We start from the raw sequence: 23,543 nt of genomic DNA, 5'->3' as shown, positions 1-23,543 counted from the left end.
GGTTTTTTTTTTATGTGCTTCATGTTTACAAAAACTATGCCAAGCTCTGAGCAAGGTCAAGCAGGCTGCTAAAGCAATGTATCTTGAAGCTGTTTTAATGTTTGGCTGCAATAAAACACAGAAGAATATCTTTGGTCTTGCTGCTGTCGTTATTTGCTTCCTGAATGTGTGGAAGATGTTAACTGGGGATACATGCAGTAAGTTTGCAGGTGATGCCAAGCTAGAAGCAGCTGGGGAGCTGTTGGAGGGTAGGAGAGCCCTGCAGAGGAACCTGGCCAGGCTGGATGGGTGGGCAGAGGCCAAGGGGATGAGATTGAACAAGGCCAAGTGCAGGGTTCTGCACTTTGGCCACAACAACCCCAAGCAGCACTACAGGCTGGGGCCAGAGTGGCTGAGAGCAGCCAGGCAGAGAGGGAGCTGGGGGTGCTGGGAGAGAGGAGCTGAAGAGGAGACAGCAGTGCCCAGGTGGGCAGCAGAGCCAATGGCATCCTGGGCTGGCTCAGGAGCAGTGTGGGCAGCAGGACAAGGGAGGTTATTCTGCCTCTGTGCTCAGCACTGCTCAGGACACCCCTTGAGTGCTGTGTCCAGTTCTGGGCTCCTCCATTGCAGAGAGATGTTGCAGTACTGGAAGGTGTCCACAGGAGGGCGCCAAAGCTGGGGAGGGGCCTGGAGCAGAGCCCTGTGAGGAGAGGCTGAGGGAGCTGGGGGGGTGCAGCCTGCAGCAGAGGAGGCTCAGGGCAGAGCTCATTGCTGCCTGCAGCTGCCTGCAGGGAGGCTGTAGCCAGGTGGGGTTGGGCTCTGCTGCCAGGCAGCCAGCAACAGAAGAAGGGGACACAGCCTGAAGCTGTGCCAGGGCAGGTCTAGGCTGGATGTTGTTAGGAAGTTGTTGTCAGAGAGAGTGATTGGCATTGGAATGGGCTGCCCAGGGAGGTGGTGGAGTTTCTGTGGCAGGAGGTGTTGCAGCCAAGCCTGGCTGGGGCACTTAGTGCCATGGTCTGGTTGGTTGGGCAGGGCTGGGTGCTAGGTTGTGCTGGCTGAGCTTGGAGCTCTCTTCCAACCTGTTTGATTCTGTGATTCTATGAAATATATATGATTACGTGATACATATATATACAAAAAAATTCATATATATATATGTATATATACATATATATATATGAACATATGATCATATTATATATATAATTATATATAGCTATGTTTTTTATATATATATATAACATACATATATAATAATATATATTAAAAAGTATAGTATATATAATATATATCTAAATATATATTTATAATATATATATATGAAAAACATATATGTAAATAAAAAAGTAGAGTCAAAATACTGGTCATTTTATTTGATCACATAATCATATATATGTATATATATATATATATATATATATATATATATATGTATATATATACATACATATGTATATCTATATATATCTTCTAGGGAGGTGTTCAAGAAAAGCCTGGCTGGGGCACTTAGTGCCATGGTCTGGTTGACTGGATAGGGCTGGGTGCTAGGTTGGGCTGGATGAGCTTGGAGGTCTCTTCCAACCTGGGTGATTCTATGAGATATAGCTATATATATATATATATATATATATATATATATATGTGATTATTTGATGTGTATATATATATAAAATTATACCTACATATCAAATATGTCTATGATCATATAATATATATAATTATATGTATATAAACCATATCTCTGTACTCATCTAGATATAAAAAAGTAGAGTTCCAACATTTTTTTGCTTGCTGATCAGGGTTTTTTCCCTCTGCTTTATCCTCTGATAAGGATAAATCCCTCTGATTGTATCCACAATCTACTGAACATCTGGAGGGGAAGGTTTCTGAGCTGTTTTCTGACACAATCACTTGTGGAATATTGGAAGCAGTCACAGAGAAAGACTTTTTATGGCTCAGGCAATAATCTGTGGTTGCATGGAACAGTACAAGTGTGACACAGGGGTCCTGTTGGCCCAAGGTGCTGGGTGGTCAGGCTGTCAGCTGTCTCTCTTAGCATGAGCTCTTCACACAGACTGATGTCAGTGAAATGATCTTTTTAATGTTCTAGGGAAAAGTGAAAAAGAAGCTGGGCAGGACAAAACAGAGAAAGGTAAGTCTGAAAGTGACACTCTGAAAGTCCAAAGCTTGATTTCTGTGGGGACTGACTTCAAGCTGACTCAACAGTGGTGCAGCTCAGCTGCTCTGCAACCTTTGTGGGTCAGCTGGAGCTGAAGAGGCACCCAGAGCCTCTGTGAGTGGGCACAGAGCCCTTGCCAAACCTGACAGCAGTGTCTGCTCCTGCTTAGGTGGTCACAGGCTGCTGATAAGACCTTCTGCTGGTTGAGGAGTAAAACGTTCACTGATGTGGGTTAGGACTCAGGAGGTCACAGTTTCACCACCTTCCTCTGGTGCCTGTAGGCAAGAGATGACCTGGGCTGCCTGGCTTCAAAAGCTGGGCTCAGCACTGCCTGCTGGGCTGAGCTGAGGGCGACAAGTGGCAGCCAAATCCATCCTTGTCAGCTCTGGGTTTGCCCAGTGAGGAGTTCTGCCTGGCTTAGGTCAGGTAGGAGCACTTAGAGGCCAGGAAAGAGTGAGGCTTAGCCAGCAGCACTGGGACCCTGCCCTCACAATGCCCTTGGGAGCTCCTCAGTGCCCAGCCAGAGCTAAAGGGCAGAGGGCAACAGGATGGAGTCAAACTCTTCACAGAATCATAGAATCCAGCAGGTTGGAAGAGAGCTCCAAGCTCAGCCAGCCCGACCCAGCACCCAGCCCTGCCCAGCCACCCAGACCATGGCACTAAGTGCCCCAGCCAGGCTTGGCTTCAACACCTCCTGCCACACAAACTCCACCACCTCCCTGGGCAGCCCATTCCAATGCCAATCACTCTCTCTGACAACAACTTCCTAACAACATCCAGCCTGAACCTGCCCTGGCACAGCTTGAGGCTGTGTCCCCTTGTGCTGGTGCTGGGTGCCTGGCAGCAGAGCCCAACCCCACCTGGCTACAGTCTCCCTGCAGGCAGCTGCAGGCAGCAATGATCTCTGCCCTGAGCCTCCTCTGCTGCAGGCTGCACCCCCCCAGCTCCCTCAGCCTCTCCTCACAGGGCTCTGCTCCAGGACCCTCCCCAGCTTTGTCGCCCTCCTGTGGACACCTTCCAGTACTGCAACATCTCTCTTGTATTGAGGAGCCCAGCACTGGACACAGCACTCCAGGGGTGTCCTGAGCAGTGCTGAGCACAGGGGCAGAAGAATCTCCCTTGTCCTGCTGCCCACACTGCTCCTGAGCCAGCCCAGGATGCCATTGGCTCTGCTGCCCACCTGGGCACTGCTGCCTCCTCTGCAGCTCCTCTCTGCCAGCACCCCCAGGTCCCTCTCTGCCTGGCTGCTCTGCAGCCAGTGGTGGCCAGTGACTGGGTGAGGGGTAACAGGCACAAAATGGGATCCAGGAGGTTTCATCTAAGCAGGAGGCAAACCTTTGGTGTGAGGCTGCCCAGAGAGGGTGTGGAGTCTCCTCTAGAGAGACTCCAATCCCACCTGGCCATTGTGATCCTGGGCCAGCTCCTGTGGGTGCTTTAGCAAAGGCTTGGTCTGGATGATCTCCATAAGACCTTTCCAACCCCCACTATGCTGGGATTCTGCTTCTCCTTGTCTCCTCTCCTCAAACACTCTGCCTTTCCCAGTCCAAGTGAAGATCTCAGTTATGAACTGAAAACCACAGCCAGGCATTAGCAGACTTGAAGCTTTAACCTGGAATTCCAGATCTGCTCAAGCAATTGTCCTCCTTCCTCACCCTGAGCCCACATCATTACCCAAATGAAGCTTTGAAATTGTCTTGCCTCTCAGTGAGCACTGGAATGAGAATTTGATGATGATGAAGATGTCCTGTCACTGTCCTGTTGCTTGGGAAGCTCATTAGGTTAGACAGATAGTGCAAGTGAGCCCCTTGCTTTATGGGCTTCTGTAAATGATAGCTGAGAAGGTATAAACCCAACTAACTGCATCCAGCCAAGTCAGAGGCAGCAGCACCACAGGGATTGAAAGATCTTTGCTGGTAGAACAAGCAAAACCTCTCTAATCAACTAATCTGGGGAAGCAAGCAGACAATAAAAACTGGGGCATTGGAGGGGCTAATAAAGCCAAGGAGTCTAATGACCATCATCAGTCTTTAGCTGCAGTTGCTGCAGACCAATTTCCCTTGCAGTAAAGAGTATTGTGCAGGCTCTGCTGTCTGGAGTGGCTGCAGCTTGGTAGGGATGTTGGTCATGAGGAACAGTTGGAGTGATTTTGGTCTGGGGATGTGTTTAGTCTCTGCTCCCTTTCATCATGATGTCTTTTGGCTGCATTCAAGCAACCCTTTGGCCAAAGGCCAGAGATAAATTTCTTCATTGTCTTTCTGCCCCCAAAATGCTGTCCCAGAATCATGGTTTGGGCTGGAAAGGGCTTCTAAACCTCATCTAGACCAACTCCCTCACAGTGAGTGAGGACATCTTCACCTTGCTGCTCACAGCCCCAAACGACCTGGCCTGGGATGCTTCCAGGGATGGGGCATCTCCCACCTGCCTTGGGCACCCTGGTCCTGGCTCTCACCACCCTCAGTGTGAAATATTCCTTCCTTCTCTCCAGCCTGAAGCCTTCCTCTTTTAGCTTAAGCCATCTCCCCTTGTCCTGTCACAGCAGGTCCTGCTGAAAGCCTGTCCCCATGTCTGATGTTGTCTTCTGCTGTCCTAGCAGGGTAGTAAAGGTGGCACAGAATGGATGGGGCTTGGCTGCTGCCAAGTTAAGGCAATGTTCCCTGCTCCCTTCAGGTGAAAATGGCAATAGGAGGAAACTCAAATCCACCTTCTTATGTTCCCCTGTAGTTGGCACTGGCTCTCTACATGCCCCTGAAAGGAGCTGATGCCACAGAACCACAGAATTCCAGGAGCTGGAAGGGACCTCCAAAGCTCAGCCAGTCCAACCCCCTGCCAGAGCAGGATCTCTTAGACCAGATCACACAGGAACACATCCAGGCAGATTTGGAATATCTCCAGAGAGGGAGACTCCACAACCCCCTTGGGCAGCCTGTTCCAGTGTCTCACAAGACCTAAGAAGTGATCATAGAATCATAGAATCACAGAATGTCAGGCGCTGGAAGGAACCTCCAAAGCTCATCCAGTCCACCCCCCCCTGCCAGAGCATGATCTCCTGTACCAGATCACACAGGATCCAGTTGGGCTTTGAATATCTCCAGAGAAGGAGACTCCACAACCCCCCTGGGCAGCCTGTTCCAGTGCTCTGTCACCCTCTTCCTCAGGTTCACATGGCACCTCCTATGCTTCAGCTTCCACCCACTGCCCCTTGTGCTGTCGCTGGGCATCACCTAGCAGAGCCTGGCTCCAGCCTCCTGGCACTCACCCTGCACATAATAACATTAATGAGGTAATGTTTAAGTGATAAACTGTGTGCCTCTTGCATCTCTTCTAGCTACAAAGAAGAAGAAGCCAAAGCTCTTGAACAAGCTTGACAAGACCATTAAAGCTGAACTGGATGCTGCAGAAAGGCTGCGTAAGAAAGTAAGTGTGGAGCCTTTTCCCTCAGGGCAAAAAATGGGCTTGGGAAAGGGGAGAGCTGCTTTAAGAGACTCTCTCTGGAACCATCTTTTGGGAAACTTAAACATTCAGAGCATGTTTGGCCTTCAGGGTTTGTTTCTGCTGTCTTGTTTAGCTGAGGTTCTCCAAAGACGTAACTCCAGCTCTGCCCGTGGGTCTTTTGGCATAACCTTCAGTTCCTACTGTCCAAAACAAGGCTGCAAGGGCAGTCCTGGGCCTGTCACTGTTATTCCTCTGAGTACTGAAGTCAGCTGGGAGGAGAAGTGCAGAAGAAGAGGTAGAAGAATTGGAGAGACTCTGGAGCAACTCCAGGACGATTAGAGGGATTAGAGAGACTCTGGAAGAAGAATTGGAAGACCTCTAGAGGGTGGTTTAGAAGGGCTCCTAAAGGGCTCCAGAAGATGGCTTAGAAGGGCTCGAGAAGGAAGTTTAGAAGGACTCCAGAAGGTGCTTTAAAGGGGCTCTAGAAGGTGGCTTAGAAGGGCTCCAAAAGGTGGTTTAAAAGGGCTCCAGAAAGTCACTTAGAAGGGCTCCAGAAAGGCTCTAGAAGGTGGTTTCAAAGAGCTCCAGAAGGTGGCATAAAAGGGGCTCCAGAAGGTGACTTAGAAGGACTCCAGAAGGTGACTTAAAAGGGCTCCAGAAGGTGACTTAAAAGGGCTCCAGAGGGTGGCTCAGAAGGGCTCCAGAGGGTGGTTTCAAAGGGCTCCAGTTGTGATGCTGTTCTTTGTGTGAGAGATGCAGAGAGAAAGTTCCCATCTGTATCCAGCACTTCCTCTCTGTTCTCTGTTAGTCACTTTGGGTGTTGCTCTCAGGTAGAATCCTTTGATGTTCTGGGCAGGGTAGTGTCACCTCAGCAGTTGATTTTCCCTCAGAAGAAGGAGAACAGCTCCAAAGCTGCCATTTGAACCATGAGAACTAGAAAATGCTGAAAGAACACTGAGTTAGGACTTAAATAAGGAGCCAAACCTAAGGAACCTGGGTGAAAACTCAGCCCAGCCTGCACTTTCTGCCTTGCTTTCAGTTGGTTTGCTGCTGTCTTCTTGTAACTGGGGAAACAAAGGTGTGATTAGCTCCTGCATCCTGCAGCAGTTTTATCAGCTGGAGCTGTTGATAAATCTCTCTGCTTCCCAGGGGAAAGTTGAAGAAGCTCTGAGAGCCTTTGAAGCTTTGGTGAGCCAGTACCCAGAGAGCCCTCGAGCAAGATATGGGAAAGCACAGGTACACTGGAACAAAGCCTGAAGTCTTGCAAGTGATTAAACCCACCTAGTTTCTTCCACAGCACAACTCTAAACTCCACCCAGGCTCCACTTCTGATTTTAGGGATGATTCCCCAGGAATTCAGGGACTTGTGTGCTCTGGCATACTGCATCTGCTCCAGTCCTCTGTTCTTCCCCAATTGCTTTGTCTCCTTGGCACCCACCCCTCAGCTAGTTGGTAGCATTAATAAGATCCCTTCCTTCTCAGGCTGCTCTTCTCCAGGCTGACCAGCCCCAGGTCTCACAGTCTCTCCTCACCAGACAGATGTTCCAGTCCCCTTGTAGCCTCTGTTGGACTCTCTCCAGTAGTTCCCTGGAGAGGAGAAGGCTCCAAGGAGACCCTGTTGTGGCCTTTCAGTGTCTGAAGTGGGCTACAAAAAAGCTGGGGAGGGACTTCTAGGCTGTCAGGTAGGGATAGGACTGAGGGGATGGAACAAAGCTGGAAATGGGGAGATTCAGACTGGATGTTAGGAAGAAGTTGTTGAGCATGAGGGTGGTGAGAGCCTGGAAGGGTTTTCCCAGGGAGGTGGTGGAAGCCTCATCCCTGGAGGTGTTTAAGGTCAAGCTGGGGGAGACTCTGGCCAGCCTGCTCTAGTGTGAGGTGTCCCTGCCCATGGCAGAGGGGAGGTTGGAACTGTCTGGTCTCTGGGGACCCTTCCAACCTAAACAACTCTATGATTCTATCCTCGTGGTCCTTTCCAACCCTGACTGATTCTATGAAAGTCCTTTGGGAGTGCTGCAGACCCTGCTGTCTCCTAATCATGGCTGTGTGATTCTTGACAGGCTGAAGATGACTTGGCTGAGAAAATGAGAAGCAATGAGATGCTGCAGAAAGCCATCAGCAGCTATGATGAGGTGGTTCATTTGCCAGACGTCCCCTCAGACCTGATAAAGCTGAGCTTGAAGCGAGAAGCAGACAGGCAGCAGTTCCTTGGTGAGATGTGAGGGTGTGAAGTTGTGTGAGCAGGACTTGCAGAGGATCCTGAGGGACTGGAAAGTGCCAATTCCATCAGGTTTTCACACAGTCTCACAGTATCATCAGGGCTGGAAGAGACCTCACAGATCATCAAGTCCAACCCTTTAGCACAGAGCTCAAGGCCAGACCATGGCACCAAGTGCCACGTCCAGTCCTGCCTTGAACAGCTCCAGGGACGGCGACTCCACCACCTCCCTGGGCAGCCCATTCCAGTGTCCAATGACTCTCTCAGTGAAGAACTTTCTCCTCACCTCCAGCCCAAATCTCCCCTGGCACAGCCTGAGGCCGTGTCAGTAGGACTTCTGCTCCTCACCTCTTAATGCTTCTGGACAATAGTTTGGATTGGCCAGGGCTGGGTGCTAGGTTGGGCTGGATGAGCTTGGAGCTCTCTTCCAACCTGCTTGATTCTATGATTCTGTGTTTCAGTGCTAGTTTCATTTATTATTTTCATTATTCCCACTATTTCAGGCATTATTTCATTTTTTTTCAGGCATTATTCCATTATTTCAGGCATTATTTCCACTATTTCAGGGATTATTGTCATTGTTTCAGGTATTACTTACATGATTTCAACTATTTCAGAGATTATTTTCACCATTTCCACATTTTCAGGTATTATTTTCACCATTTCCACTACTTCAGGTATTGTTTTCATGATTTCAGTTATTATTTTCATTATTTCAGTTATTATTTTCATTATTTCCATTATTTCAGGGATTGTTTCCACTATTTCAGGGATTATTGTCATTATTTCAGGTATTATTTTCAATATTTCCACTATTTCAGGCATTATTTCCATTCTTTCAGGCACTGTTCCATTATTTCAGGGATTATTCTGTTATTTCAGGGATTATTTCCACTATTTCAGGGATTATTGTCATTATTTCAGTTATTATTTCCATTATTTCCACTCTTTCTGGCATTATTCCATTATTTCAGGGATTATTGCATTATTTCAGGGATTATTTCCACTATTTCAGGCATTATTTCCACTACTTTAGGTATTATTTTCATTATTTCAATTATTATTTTCACTATTTCCATTATTTCAGGGATTATTCTGTTATCTCAGGGATTATTTCCACTATTTCAGGGATTATTTTCATTATTTCAGTTATTATTTTCACTATTTCCATTATTTCAGGGATTATTCTGTTATCTCAGGGATTATTTCCACTACTTCAGGGATTATTTTCATTATTTCAGTTATTATTTTCACTATTTCCATTATTTCAGGGATTATTCCGTTATCTCAGGGATTATTTCCACTACTTCAGGGATTATTTTCATTATTTCAGTTATTATTTGCATTATTTCCATTATTTCCTGGATTATTCTATTATCTCAGGGATTATTTCCACTATTTCAGGGATCATTTTCATAATTTCAGTTATTATTTTCATTATTTCCATTATTTCAGGGATTATTGCATTATCTCAGGGATTATTTCCACTATTTCAGGGATTATTGTCATTATTTCAGGGATTATTTTCACTATTTCTATTATTTCAGGGATTATTCTGTTATCTCAGGGATTATTGTCATTATTTCAGGGATTATTTTCCTTATTTCAGTTATTATTTTCACTATTTCCACTATTTCAGGGATTATTGTCATTATTTCAGGGATTATTTTCACTATTTCTATTATTTCAGGGATTATTCTGTTATCTCAGGGATTATTTCCACTATTTCAGGGATTATTTTCATTATTTCATTTATTATTTTCACTATTTCCACTATTTCAGGGATTATTTCCACTATTTCAGGGATTATTGTCATTATTTCAGGGATTATTTTCCTTCTTTCCACTGTTTCAGGCATTATTTTCACCACCTCCACCGTTTCAGGCATTCTTCCCATCACCTCCGGGTCAGTTCCCACTGTTTCAGGTGTTGCTTGACCTGTCAGGTACAATGGGCTGGATGCTTCCAGGGGCTATTTCACGCCTGTTTGGCTGATGCCAGCAGCAGTTTAATCAGCACATCACTAACTCGGTGCAGCAGAACCATTCAGTCGCTGGATCCAAGTCTCTTTTGCTGCGTTGCTGCGGTTTCCACGCAGCCCTTTGGCGTGGGAGGGAGCAGGCAGAGCTCAGCTGCTGCTGTCTCTGCTACACTGGGAGCAGTTCTCCACTAGAGGCTACCACAGCACTGCCTCAAGTTCGCTCACAGCCATCTGCAGTCTCTTCTACCGCTACCCCCAGCAGCAGGACCAGCTCCTGGCTGCTCAAGGAAGGGCATTTCACCTCCTTGAGCCTTGGTGGACGTGGAAGCTTTGCCCCACGTTGGTGTTTCCTTAGCTGTTGTGTAAGCTCCTGCCTGCTGTTGCTCATCTCTGTCTCCTTTCACCTTGCCAGGTCGCATGAGGGGTTCCCTGCTCACCCTACAGAAGTTAGTTCACCTCTTTCCCAGTGATACCTCGTTCAAGAATGACCTGGGGGTTGGTTACCTCTTGATAGGAGATAACAGCAAGGCCAAGAAGGTGTACGAGGAGGTGAGTTTCCAACCCAGCCAAGGGCAGGTGTTAGCTGCTCCCTCAGCCTGTCCTCGCAGCTCCAACCCTCACATCACTTTTGTGGCACTCCTCTGGACCCTCTCCATCAGGTCCTTGTCCTTGCTGTGCTGTGGGCTCCAGAGCTGGGCGTGCTCCAGGTGTGGTAGAGCCTGTAGGGCACAAGCTGCCAGCACCTACTTGGAGCTGACCTAGCTCAGAGGGTGTCAGGGGTGGGAAGGGACTCAAAGAGACCATCGAATCCAAGCCCTCTGCCGCAGCAGGACCAGGCAATCCAGCTCAGGGCACACAGGAGCACATCCAGACAGGCCTGGAAAGGCTCCACAGAAGGAGACTCCACAGCCTCTCTGGGCAGCCTGTGCCAGGGCTCTGGGACCCTTCCAGGCAAGAAGCTGCCCCTTGTGTTGAGCTGGAACCTCCTGTGCTGCAGCTTCCATCCATTGCTGCTTGTCCTATCCCAGAGAGCAGTGAGCAGAGCCTGTGCCCCCCTCCTGACCCCCAGCCCTCAGATAGTTATAGACATTGATTAAATCTCCTCTCAGTCTTCTCTTCTCCAGACTAAGCAGCCCCAGGTCCCTCAGCCTCTCCTCACCAGGCAGTGCTCCAGTCCTCTCCCTCATCATCCTCGTAGCCCTCTGCTGGACCCTCTCCATCAAATCCCTGTCCCTCTTCAATTGGGGAGCCCAGAACTGGAGGCAGTGCTCAAGCTGAGGCCTCACCAGGGCAGAGTAGAGGGGGAGGAGAACCTCCCTGCATCTGCTGGACATACTCTGCTTAATGCCCCCCAGGACCCCATTGGCCTCTTGGCCCCCAGGGCACATTGCTGTGCCATGGATGTTCTCCCCCAGCACTGCCAGGTCCCTCTGCACAGGGCTGCTCTCCAGCAGTCACCTCCCAGCCTGTGCTGCTGCACTTTATCTTTCCTCCCCAGCTGCAGCACTCTGCACTGGTTGATGTTGGCACATTTTGTGGCAGTGCTTGTTAGGTGCAGGCAAGGTCAAAATCAACTTTGGGTTTGTAGGCTGAGGAGGAATCAACATCCTGAGATTAAAGTCCCGGTTCTCTGCCCTCCACATCTGCAAGTCTGAGGTGTGGGGAGGGAGATCAAGAGGGTTTTGTACTCGGAGGTGCAGTGTGGCATGGCCTCACTGGTACAAAGTACACTTTTTAGTGTGCAATAAGCAGGCTTTGTGGGGAAACACAGATGGAAAATGGCATTTCAGCTTTGTCTCCAGTGTGCAAGCATTTTCTGCTGAGCACTACACTGAGGGGTGCAGAAACATCCTGGTGAAAGTAGCCCTGGGAGGATCCAGAGTTGCTTTTTTGTTTTCAGATAAAAGATAATGTTGAAAGTCTGATGTTAAATAATGCTAAAAGGCTGAGGGAGCTGGGGGGTGTTGGAGAAGAGGAAGCTGAGGGAAAGCCTCAGTGCTCTCTATAGCTCCCTGGAGGTGAGGTGGGGACTGGGGTCTGCTCACTGCTATCAGGTGATAGAAGGGGAGGAAATGTCCTGAAATTGTGCCAGAGGAGGGTTGGGTTGGAGATGTGGAGCAATGTCTTTGTTGCAGGAGTGGTCAGGGATTGGAACAGGCTGCCCAGGGAGGTGATGGAGTTCCCATCCCTGGAGGTGTGGGCGGAACCTGTGGCCACGGCACTTGGGGTTTGGTGTCCATGGTGGTGCTGGGCTGATGGCTGGGACTCTAAGAACCACCTTAGAAGGCTCTTCCATCCCAAACAATTCTGTGATTCCAGGATTTTATGATTCTGTCAGTGGGGCTGACTCTGTCTCTGGTTCTGAGTCTCCCTTGCAGCATTTGGTGCTGTTCTCTCCAAATACCTCCAGACTATAACAAAATGCAGCAGAAGAGAACTTGACTGCAGCAGTTCCTCTGCCCTCAGCACCTTTCCTGCCTGCCTGCCTGTCTGAGGCAGCTCAGTGCACCATTCCCCAGCCCTGACTGAGCTCTCTCAGGTACCAAGAGCAGAAGATCCACATTAGCCCAGTCCTCTGCCCTGGCTAATTAGCCACTGATAGCCCCAGAGGTTAATTTCTAGCTCCGTGATTAATATTTAATGAGGCTATGAGCAGTTTAGTGAAACTTATTTCTAAACATAATTAATATTGCATGCAGCAGCAGCAACAGAGTAATACAATTTACATTAAATACTTCCAGGGTAATTTCTGCTGATTGTTATCCCTCTGCTTCTCTTGAGGGGCTCTGTGTGGAGATCAAACCTTAATGCAAGGCGGCAGAGCTGCAGCGAGCCCTAATGCAGACAATTCTGCTCTGTCTTCATTAATCAGAGAGCTTTACCCCATAGTCACAGGGACTGCAAGCGAAGGATGCAGCCAATAAAGCCTTCTGCCAGTCATTTCTTGCACCCTGCAGGTACTGATGGGTGGCTCAGAGTAATTGCAGGCAGAAGATCATAGAAGATCATAGAATCATAGCACCATAGAAACGTAGAACCATAGAATCACAGAATCATGGATTCAAGCAGGTTGTGAGAGAGCTCCAAGCTCAGCCAGCCCAACCTAGCACCCAGCCCTGCCCAACCAACCAGACCATGGCACTAAGTGCCCCAGCCAGGCTTGGCTGCAACAGACAGCAATGAGCTCTGCCCTGAGCCTCCTCTGCTGCAGGCTGCACCTCCCCAGCTCCCTCAGCCTCTCCTCACAGGGCTGTGCTCCAGGCCCCTCAGCAGCTTTGTCGCCCTCCTGTGGACACCTTCCAGTACTGCAACATCTCTTGTATTGAGTAGCCCAGAACTGGACACAGCACTCCAGGGGTGGCCTGAGCAGTGCTGAGCACAGGGGCAGAAGAACCTCCCTTGTCCTGCTGCCCACACTGCTCCTGAGCCAGCCCAGGATGCCATTGGCTCTGCTGCCCACCTGGGCACTGCTGCCTCCTCTGCAGCTCCTCTCTGCCAGCACCCCCAGCTCCCTCTCTGCCTGGCTGCTCTCAGCCACTCTGGCCCCAGCCTGTAGTGCTGCTTGGGGTTGTTGTGGCCAAAGTGTAGAACCCTGCCCTTGGCCTTGTTCAGTCTCATCCCATTGGCCTCTGCCCACCCATCCAGCCTGGCCAGGTCCCTCTGCAGGGCTCTCCTACCCTCTAAGAGCTCCACAGCTGCTCCTAGCTTGGTGTCATCTGTAAACTTACTGATGCTGGACTCAATCCCCTGGGCCAGATCATCAATAAAGATGTTGAGCAGTGCATGTGGTGGGAACATTCTTGCACTAGGGATCAGGCTCAGCCTTCCTCTGGCTTGCCTGGCTCCTTTTCTGCTCCTGATGTGGCATGCTGTGCACTTCAGATGGGTTCAGATGGTTAAAGTTTGGCTCATAACAAGTTTTGTGGAGAAGCACAGGAGTGAATGAGGGAAAAACAGTACAGGCAGGGCAAGAGTTCCCCAGGGATCAGCAATGGAAGGTGTCACTGCATCACTCACTAGTAAGAGGGTTTATCACTCTGCATAGATCCATACTGAACATTTCATTCCTTTGCTCTCAAACAGGTTCTGAGCCTGGCTCCAAATGATGGCTTTGCCAAGGTGCATTATGGCTTCATCCTGAAGGCAGAAAACAAGATAGCAGAGAGCATCCCCTACCTCAAGGTACTTTTCTCACCTGCAGCAAGTACTGTACCTGGAAAAATACAAGTGGGATGTATGAGACATGGCAAGGTGGAAGCATAGACCCTGTGTAGACCTCAGAGTGTCTGGGGAGAAAGGACACAAAGGAGAACCCTCACCCAGCTTCCTAAGCTCTTTGTGTATCTGTACTGGCACTCACTGCAAGGACAGTGAGGGGCTGGAGCAGGTCCAGAGAAGAGCAAGAAAGCTGGGGAAGGGTCTGGAGAGCATGGGTGGTGAGGAGCAGCTGAGGGAGAAAGGGAGCAGCCTAGAGAAAGGGAGGCTGAGGGAGAGCTGCTGGCTCTCTAGAACTCCCTGAAAGGAGGCTGCAGCCAGGTGGAGGTTGGGCTCTTCTCACAAATAACAAGCAACAAGACAAGAGGAAATGGCTTCAAGTTGCACCAGGAGAGGTTTAGATTGGACATGGGGAACAATTTCTTCCTCAGAGGGGTTGTCAAGGTCTGTAACAAGCTACTCAGGGCAGTGGTGGAGTCCCCATCCCTGGAAGGGTTTCGTAGCCTTGTAGATGTGGTGCTGAGGGCCATGGTTTAGTGGTGACCTGGCAGTGCTGGGCTAAGGGTTGGGCTCAGTGATGTTAAAGGCCTTTTGCAATGCAGATGTTTCTGTGATGCAGAGTCAGGGACAAGTGTCAGGCTCTGCATACAGCTCTGTGCTGGAGAGGCAGAGGGGAGAGGCCACTGGTAACACTTCTTGCAGCAGTGTTGTGTTCATTCCTGCATGGTGGTTGTATCTGTAGCCTGCCTCCTGCCCAGGGCTGGTAGCCTGCTTGCAGCAATCAAGAAAACTCTTAGAAGAGCCCTGTTGGAATTTCCCTGACACTTTTGTTTTGTTTCAGGAGGGACTTGAGTCTGGTGACCCTGGCACAGACGATGGCCGCTTTTATTTCCACCTGGGAGATGCCTTGCAGAGGATGGGAGACAAAGATGTATGCAGCTGAGCTGTTCTTGCTTTGGAGTCTGAGCTCTAATGGACTGAAGAATCCAGAGCTATTTTTAAGGAGCAAGCAGGGATTGCTGCCTGCTTCAGCCCCTCTGCTCTGGGCCTCTTCACATTTCCTTGCTTCTCCTCTTCACATCCTATCTAACTTCTTCACACCTCCCTGCTCAGCTGTCCTGGCATTTTGGGTGGCAGCACTGCTGGACAGGAGGGTGGCAGCTCTATGTAACCTTCTCCCTCTGTGGTTCATCACAGTGCTGCTCATGCTGCATCTTCTCTTTCCAAGTATCCCATTTTCTTTCCTTGCAGGCCCATGGTTTGCTGCTCTGCATGAGCAAAGCAAGCTGTGGAAAGGGAAGGTAAAGCAAGCAAAGGCGTGGAGTTAACCTCAGTAGGTTTCTTCCAGGGGATCAATTCTGGTGTGGCAAAAAGTACCTATAGAATCCTAGAATCATTCAGGGTTGGAAGGGACCACAAGGATCAGCCAGTTCCAACCTCCTTGCCATGGGCAGGGACACCCTACCCTAGGTCAGGCTGCCCACAGCCTCAGCCAGCCTGGCCTTAAATACCTCCAGGGATGGGGCTTCAACCACCTCCCTGGGCAACCTGAAGCAACTCAAGTGCATGCATGAATTAGGTACTTAAGTAAGAGTTTAGACCCACAGAGTCAGTGGAGCTTAGATCCACAGCAGTGTGCTGCTCATCACTGGCAGGAGAAGGCTGCCAGAACCTTCCTGGGTTTGTAGGCAAAGAGCTGAAACAGACAAGATGAGATAAATTGCACCTACCAATTCTAAAGGCCAGCACCTGGATTGCTGACCTGTCTCTGGGAGAATTTTGCCCCTGGATTGCTGATTTTGGACTGATCTGTTTTGGGGTTGTTAGTTGGAGGCTTTGGTTGTTGTACTTCAAGGTGTTCATTAGCACACCACATTAGAAGAGCAACTCTGGCATACACAGGCACAATTTGTTGCCTTCCCAAACCAAATCCAGGTGACTGTTTTGGGTGAGTGCTGTGGGAGCTTGGCTGCAGGAGTTTGGTTGTTAACTGCTGCAATCTTGCAGGCATACAGGTGGTATGAGCTTGGCTACCAAAGAGGGCACTTCGCGTCCGTCTGGCAGCGCTCCCTCTACAACGTCAAGGGGCTGAAGGCTCAGCCCTGGTGGACAGCTAAGGAGACAGGTTACACAGAGCTGGTGAAGGTAAGGCAGGGGCACAGAATGAGCCAGGTGGGAAAAGACCTCTAGGATCATCCAGTCCAACCTACCACCTAACCCTTCTAATTCACTAACCCATGTCACTGAGTGCCTCATGCAGCCTCCTTGTAAACAGCTCCATGGATGGGGACTCCACCACCTCCCTGGGCAGCCCATTCCAATGCCAATCACTCTTGCTGTGAAGAGCTTCTTCCTGACACCCAGCCTAGACCTGCCCTGGCACAGCTGTGTCCCCTTGTTCTGTCCTTGGGTGCCTGGCAGCAGAGCCCAACCCCACCTGGCTACAGCCTCCCTGCAGGCAGCTGCAGGCAGCAATGAGCTCTGCCCTGAGCCTCCTCTGCTGCAGGCTGCACCCCCCCAGCTCCCTCAGCCTCTCCTCACAGGGCTCTGCTCCAGGCCCCTCCCCAGCTTTGTCGCCCTCCTGTGGACACCTTCCAGTACTGCAACATCTCTCTTGTATTGAGGAGCCCAGAACTGGACACAGCATTCCAGGGGTGTCCTGAGCAGTGCTGAGCACAGGGGCACAAGAACCTCCCTTGTCCTGCTGCCCACACTGCTGCTGAGCCAGCCCAGGATGTCATTGGCTCTGCTGCTCACCTGGGCACTGCTGCCTCCTCTGCAGCTCCTCTCTGCCAGCACCCCCAGCTCCCTCTCTGCCTGGCTGCTCTCAGCCACTCTGGCCCCAGCCTGTAGTGCTGCTTGGGGTTGTTGTGACCAAAGTGTAGAACTCTGCCCTTGGCCTTGTTAAGACTGCTGGAGCTGGACTGCAGCAGCACCATGACTCTGCTTCAACACAGCCAAGTCTTTGCCAGTAGAATTTACACTCTTGCCAGATGTGAGGCAGCTGTAAACTTCCCTCATTGTTAGGAGCTCTGTTTGAGAAGCCATATGGAGGTTTATGTGAGTCAGCTGCTAGGGAACAGCTACATCTGAATGCACTGCTGGTTGCCACCTGGTTCCTCACAGGATGTTGCACCAAATGCAGTATGAATTTCACAGCATCACAGCACCATGCAGGCTGGCAAAGCAACCTAGAACCCTACTCTACAAGATTCACCTTAAACCATAGCCCCAAGCACCACAACCAAACCACCCTGAAACACATTCAGGGTGAGTGACTCCACAACCTCCCAGGGCAGCTCATTCCAGTGCCAATCACTCTCTCTCTGAAGGCAGAGCTGTGTTTGACCTCCCCAGCTGAGGAATTCAAACCTAGGAGTTAGCCATTGCTGACAGCAAGGCACCACCAGCGTGGTTCACATCCTACGTTGCAGCTTAGCTGTTTGCATTTGTCCTCCTTGAAGCAGAATGTTCTGCTCATGCCTGTGGTTGCAGGAGCTGTGGGTGGTTTCCTAGGCAGAGGAGAGCTTCCAGGGTCAGGTGTCCTGTCCTTGGGAAGATCAATGCTCTCACTGGCTTGCTGTACAAAATGAGCTGCTGAGGAGCCCTTCAGCTCAGCAAAAAGCAGAGCCAAGTCAGGCTGAGGCTGCAGAGGGGCTGGGGATTATTGAAGTTTTATGATCCTCGTGTAATTGAATCTGAGGGATGCTGTGGCACTTGGAGGGTTTTATTCCCTGCCTTAACGTGTCAGAAGGGAGCTTGAATATGAAAGGAGCTTGCTAATGATGATGAGCACTTGGGTTTAGTGCTCCTTAAATTAAAAAAGGGGGGGGGAAGAGTTAATCCTGGCAGGGAAAAAGCAAAGTGCCACTCCCAGTGCAGTAACACAGCTCTCACAACAGTCCTTGGAAAAGAACTGGAAGCTGATTCGGGATGAGGGCCTTGCTGTGATGGATAAGAGGAGCAGCCTCTTCCTGCCTGAAGATGAGAACCTGCGGGAGAAAGGGGACTGGAGCCAGTTCACCTTGTGGCAGCAAGGTAAAACTTCTCCTGTTTCTTGTCTTTCCCTCACTGTCACTGTCTCAGATTAAAGCAGCAGGAGGAGGAGCAGAGAAGCACCATCCTCTCCTGAAGTGGTTTGCAGCCTGCAGAAGGAGGGAGCTGCTAGAAGGTCATAGAATCATAGAATCAGCCAGGTTGGAAGAGAGCTCCAAGCTCAGCCAGACCAACCTAGCACCCAGCCCTGCCCAACCAACCAGACCATGGCACTAAGTGCCCCAGCCAGGCTTGGCTTCAACACCTCCTGCCACAAAGACTCCACCACCTCCCTGGGCAGCCCATTCCAATGCCAATCACTCTCTCTGACAACAACTTCCTAACAACATCCAGCCTAGACCTGCCCTGGCACAGCTGGAGGCTGTGTCCCCTTGTGCTGGTGCTGGCTGCCTGGCAGCAGAGCCCAACCCCACCTGGCTACAGCCTCCCTGCAGGCAGCTGCAGACAGCAATGAGCTCTGCCCTGAGCCTCCTCTGCTGCAGGCTGCACCCCCCCAGCTCCCTCAGCCTCTCCTCACAGGGCTGTGCTCCAGGCCCCTCCCCAGCCTTGCTGCCCTGCTCTCAACACCTTCCAGCACCTCAACATCTCTCTGCAATTCAGGGTCCCAAACTGAGGTCATCTGGGAGCTCTGCAGCAGTGAATGAAAGTTCTTTGTTCTCAGCTGTGTTGTTTCCAGCACTTCCAAGGATCCCTTGAGGGTAAATATCCCCTCCTGGCAAGGCTGCCAAGGCTTTGCCTGGTAATGCAGAGCACAGATCAGCTGGAGGGAAGATAGGAACAGGGCAGAAGGCACATCCTCAGTGTCACAGAATCATGGAATGGTTTGGCTTGGAAGAGACCTTAAAGCTCATCCAGTTCCAACCCCCTGCCATGGGCAGAGACACCTCACACCAGTCCAGGTTGCTCAAGCTCCCATCCAGTCTGGCTTTGAACACCTCCAGGGAGGTTGTGGAGCACAGAAGCACCCAATGTGATCTTTGATCTTTGATCACATTGGGTGCTTCTGTGCTCCACAACCTCCCTGGGTAACTTGTGCCAGTATCTCCTGCCTCATCCAGCCTGGTCTCAACAACTCTCAGACAGCTTTGTTATCCTTCTGCAAAGCAGCAAAGAAGGAAGTGATCTAGGAAGTAATCCAGGGTAGGGTGTCCCTGCCCATGGCAGGGGGGTTGGAACTAGATGATGCTTGTAGTCCCTTCCAACCCTGACTGATTCTGTGATTCTAAGTGTCCACTCACTGCTCTGCCCTGTGCTCTGTCCCTTGTTTTCTCTAGGGAGGAAGAATGAGAATGCCTGCAAAAGTGTGCCAAAAACTTGTGCTTTGTTGGAAAGGTTCCCAGAAGCTACTGGCTGCAGAAGAGGGCAGGTAACTGGAGCATTCCTTCAGTTTTGCCAGTTCCTAATGCTGGGAGCAGGTGGTTTTGAGGAGTGTGGACAGAGGGATGCATGGCTTTGGTAGATTTAATGGTGCCTCAAGCCCTGGGGCCACCTGTGTTCACCAGGACCACAGGGGCTGACCCCTTGCTGTCACAAGAAACTGCTGCTAAGCCAAACCCTCAGGTGGTGGCAGCAGCTCAGGAGAAGACAGATGCTGTCTTCTGCTGGCTCTGTTACAAATCAGGCAGCCCCTTCAACCCTAAGACTGACCAAAGTTGCCCTACCCCAGGCAGCTGTGCAGATTGCTCAGCTGGAAGCACACTTCTCAGCCAGCACTTGGTGTCTGTTGGGTGGTTGTACAGTCACAGCCAGGGCGAGGTGAGAAGAGGCTGGTGGAGGTCAGCTCGTCCAACCCCGCGCTCCGAGGTGAGGAATTAGAGCAGCTTGCTCAGGGCTGTGTTCAGCCAGCTTTTGAATGCCCCTAAGGACAGAGAGTCTCCAGCCCCTCTGGGCCACCCACAGGTGCAGTGTAGAGCAAAGGCACGTTTGGGGGTGTTGAAATTCACTGTGTCCATTGCCTCTTTGCCTTTCACTGCACACCGCTGCGCAGAGCCTGCCTCCGGCTTCGCCACTGCTCCCAACAGGTATTTATCTGCCTTGGTAAGGTCCCCACCTTGAGCCTCCTGTCCTCCAGGCTGAGCAGGCCCAGCTCTCTCAGCTTCCCCTTGTGTATGCCAGGTGCTTCAATCCCTTAGTCACCCTTCCAGCCCTTCTCTGGGCTTGCTCCTCTCTGCCCGTGTCTCCCTCAGGGTAGGTGGCACTGAAACGGACCCAGCACCGGAGACACCGAGACACAGACTCAGCAAAGCCAGCTGCCAGCCCAGCACCACCATGCCCACTGCACCACATCCCAAAGGGGCTGATTTTGAACACCTCCAGGGATGGTGACTCCCCTGCTTCCCTAGACAGCCTGTTCCAGGGCTTGAGCACATCTCTCCAGCTCTGAGTAGAGGGGAAGAGTCACCTCCCTTAACCTGCTGCCGAAGCGCTCCCTAATGCAGCCCCGAGGCCGTCAGTGGTCTGTGCTGCCAGGGAGCCAGCACTCCACTTCCACTTCTGGCTCTTCCACTTCCAGTTCTGTCTCTGAGGACCCCACAGTCCTTTGGTAGGAAGCTGCTTTCCAGACAGTTGTGTGCCAGCCTGTGTTGGTACGTGGAGTTATTCCTCCTCAGTGCAAGACTTCACAGTTCTCTTTGTTGAGCATCACAAAGCTCCTGCTTGCTGCTTTCTGCAGCCTGCCGAGGTCCCAGGGAGTGGCAGCCAAAAGAGAAGTAGTTTGTCAGCCATTCCTCTCCAATTCTCTATCATCTGCAGGCTTGCTGAGGCAGGTGCTCTGTGTCCCTTCCCCTGAGTCATTTCTGGAAGCATTAAGCAGTGCTGGACCCAGAGCTGAGCCCTGGGGTACACCTCAGATGAGGGTCTCCAGATGGACTTTGCACCTCTGGGCACAACTCTTCGAGCCTGGCTGAGCTGCCAGTTTCAGTCCTCCTCACTCAGCTCAGCTCACCCCTGTGTCATCAGTTTGTCACTGAGGATGTTTGTGACAGTGTTGAAAGCCTTTCTAAAGCTGGGCTCAACAGCATCCTCTCACCCCTCAGGCCTGACCTCTCACCACAGAGTGCTGAAGTACAGCTTCCCTTTCATAAGCCCATGCTGACTGCTCCCAGTCACCTTCTTTCCCTTCATGTGTTTGGAAGTGGTTTCCAGGATGATTTGCTCCACCACATTCCCAGGTGAATCAGGGTGACACTGCCCAGCCTGTGGTTCCTCAGAGCTTCCTCCTTGCCCTTCCTGAAGGCAGAACATTTGCTTTGTAGCAGTCCCCAGGATCTTCTGCTGGTTGCCATCACCTCTCAAAGACTGAGTGTGGGCTCACAACATCACCCAGCTCCCTCAGCAGTCGTGGCTGGGTCCCATCAGGACCTGCTGTCCACTTTGGGTTAGCTTCCATGTTCCTTAACCTGATCCTTCCCCACTGAAGATGCCTCTTAGCTCCAGTCTCCTCCACTGCTCTGAGTGCCTGAAGGTCAGTTGTCAGAGCAGCAAAACCTGGGGCAGGGCTGGCAAGCAGTTCCTCAGCCTTTTCCACACCCTTTGTCATCAGATCTGCTGCCATGAGGAGCAGCAAGTCCATGTTTCCCCCAGACTTCCTTTTACTGATGAGCTACTTGCAGAAGCTTTCTTGCTGGCCTTCACTTCCCTCTCCAGATTCGCCACCAGGAGGGCTCTGACTTCCCTAACCTCATCCCTGCGTGCTCAGAGTGTCTCCTGCAGCCTTCCTGGGTGACCTAATCCTGTTTCCACCTCCTCTGTTCTTCCTTTTTCGTGCTGCCTGGGCCCCCAAGCTTTCTGCACATGGCTGTAAGCTTGGATGAGGTGAACCTTAAAACTCAGGCAGTTGTCCTCATCCTCTCTTCTTTCCAGCACTGTATCCCATGGGAGTTTTCCCTGCAGATCCCTCAGTGTGCCCAGGTCTGCTCTCCTGAAGCTGTAGGTAGTAATCCTGCTTATTGCCTTTCTCCCTCCTCTCATGACCTTCACCTCCACCATCTCCTGGTTGCTCAGGGCTGACAGTGACCTTCACAGCCTTGCTGCCATCTGAGCAGGGCCTGGATGACACAGCTTTGTCTCTGCTGTGGTCTTCCCATCTAAGTGTCAAGTGGCTGTGAGCAGTCCTTGGGACAGCAGATGCTCTCCTGGCTGCAGACAGGAGGTCCTTGGTTTTGGGTTGAATCATGACTGTTGGCAGGCAAAACGAAGAGCCTGCACTTTTCCCCTGGTGCAAACCCACCCCAGGAGGCTTGGGTTTGGTGGTTCTCAGTGCCCTCAGGCTGTGGCAGAGTGCAGCTGTTGTTGCTGGGGCTAACAAAAGGTGACCTTGCGCTTGCCAGCCCATCCTGAAAGCTGAGCTGCAGTGAAGTGCAGCAGCTCTCGGTGTGGTTGTGCAGCTGCAGGTGTTGAGGCTCTGCCTTTCTCTTCCTGCAGATCAAATACTCAATCATGCACCCAGGGACCCACGTCTGGCCCCACACAGGACCCACCAACTGTCGCCTGAGGATGCATTTGGGCTTGGTGATCCCTAAGGAAGGCTGCAGAATTCGCTGTGCCCAGGAGAACAGGTATGGGTGAGCTCCTGGGGGGCTTTTCTTAGCCACCTTAGAATCACAGAATGGTTTAGATTGGAAGGGACCTCAAAGTTCATCCAGTTCCAAACCCCTGCCACAGGCAGGGACACCTCCCACTAGAACAGGTTGCTCAAGGCCTCATCCAACCTGGCCTTGAACATCTCCAGGGAGGTTGTGGAGCACAGAAGCACCCAATGTGATCTTTGATCACATTGGGTGCTTCTGTGCTCCACAACCTCCCTGGGAAACCTGTGCCAGTGTCTCACCACTCCCAACCTGTGCCAGTGTCTCACCACCCTCAACCTGTGCCAGTGTCTCACCACCCTCACTGTAAAGTACTTCTCCCTAACATCCAGTTTCAGTCTCCCCTCTGCCACTTCAAACCCATTCCTCCTCCTCCTCCTGCCATTCCCAGAGCTTCTCAAGAGTCCAGCCAAAAGAGCTTATGGAGACAAAGAGGTTGGAGCCAGGTGGGGTTTGGTCTCTTCTCCCAAGGAACAAGAGACAGGACAAGAAGGAACAGCACAAAGTTGCACCAGGGGAGGTTTAGGTTGGACATGAGGAACAGTTTATTCATGAAAGGAGCTGTCAAGGCCTGGCCCAGGCTGCCCAGGGCAGTGGTGGAGTCCCCATCCCTGCAGGGGTTTCAGAGCTGTGGAGATGTGGTGCTGAGGGCCATGGTTTAGTGGTGACCTGGCAGTGGTCTTGGTGATTCTGAGAGGTCTTTTCCAACCAAAACCACTCTATGAAAGGACAGTCCTGTTGAAAATGAGCTCAGTGACCTCCTCTTTGTTAGCAGCACTCCCTCAGAGTCAAGAGTGGAGGAGCTGCAGACAGAGCATTTCATTGTCCAGGCTCCTGAACTTGGTTCAGCCTCATGCATCAAACCCTTTCATTTGAAACGTGAAGCACTGAGGAGCTGGC

General features: G+C 50.9%; 1 protein-coding gene across 11 annotated transcripts in view; it reads left to right on the top strand.

The window, feature by feature from the left end:
* The window catches only part of ASPH (aspartate beta-hydroxylase), an 83,226-nt gene that overhangs the window by 57,622 nt on the left and 2,061 nt on the right, over positions 1–23,543 (top strand). For all 11 annotated transcript variants that reach the window (XM_064170788.1, XM_064170784.1, XM_064170794.1 and 8 more), the window contains 11 exons: positions 2,090–2,131; positions 5,484–5,572; positions 6,740–6,826; positions 7,648–7,798; positions 10,199–10,335; positions 13,870–13,968; positions 14,843–14,932; positions 16,009–16,146; positions 17,904–18,039; positions 19,332–19,423; positions 22,480–22,613. In XM_064170788.1, coding sequence (XP_064026858.1) covers positions 2,090–2,131; positions 5,484–5,572; positions 6,740–6,826; positions 7,648–7,798; positions 10,199–10,335; positions 13,870–13,968; positions 14,843–14,932; positions 16,009–16,146; positions 17,904–18,039; positions 19,332–19,423; positions 22,480–22,613 — 1,195 coding nt within the window. The remainder of the gene's footprint in view (positions 1–2,089; positions 2,132–5,483; positions 5,573–6,739; positions 6,827–7,647; positions 7,799–10,198; positions 10,336–13,869; positions 13,969–14,842; positions 14,933–16,008; positions 16,147–17,903; positions 18,040–19,331; positions 19,424–22,479; positions 22,614–23,543) is intronic.

The sequence above is a fragment of the Pogoniulus pusillus genome, chromosome 34 (assembly GCF_015220805.1).
Source record: "Pogoniulus pusillus isolate bPogPus1 chromosome 34, bPogPus1.pri, whole genome shotgun sequence".
NCBI classification, from domain to species: domain Eukaryota; kingdom Metazoa; phylum Chordata; class Aves; order Piciformes; family Lybiidae; genus Pogoniulus; species Pogoniulus pusillus.
This window is presented reverse-complemented; position numbering and strand designations above follow the sequence as displayed.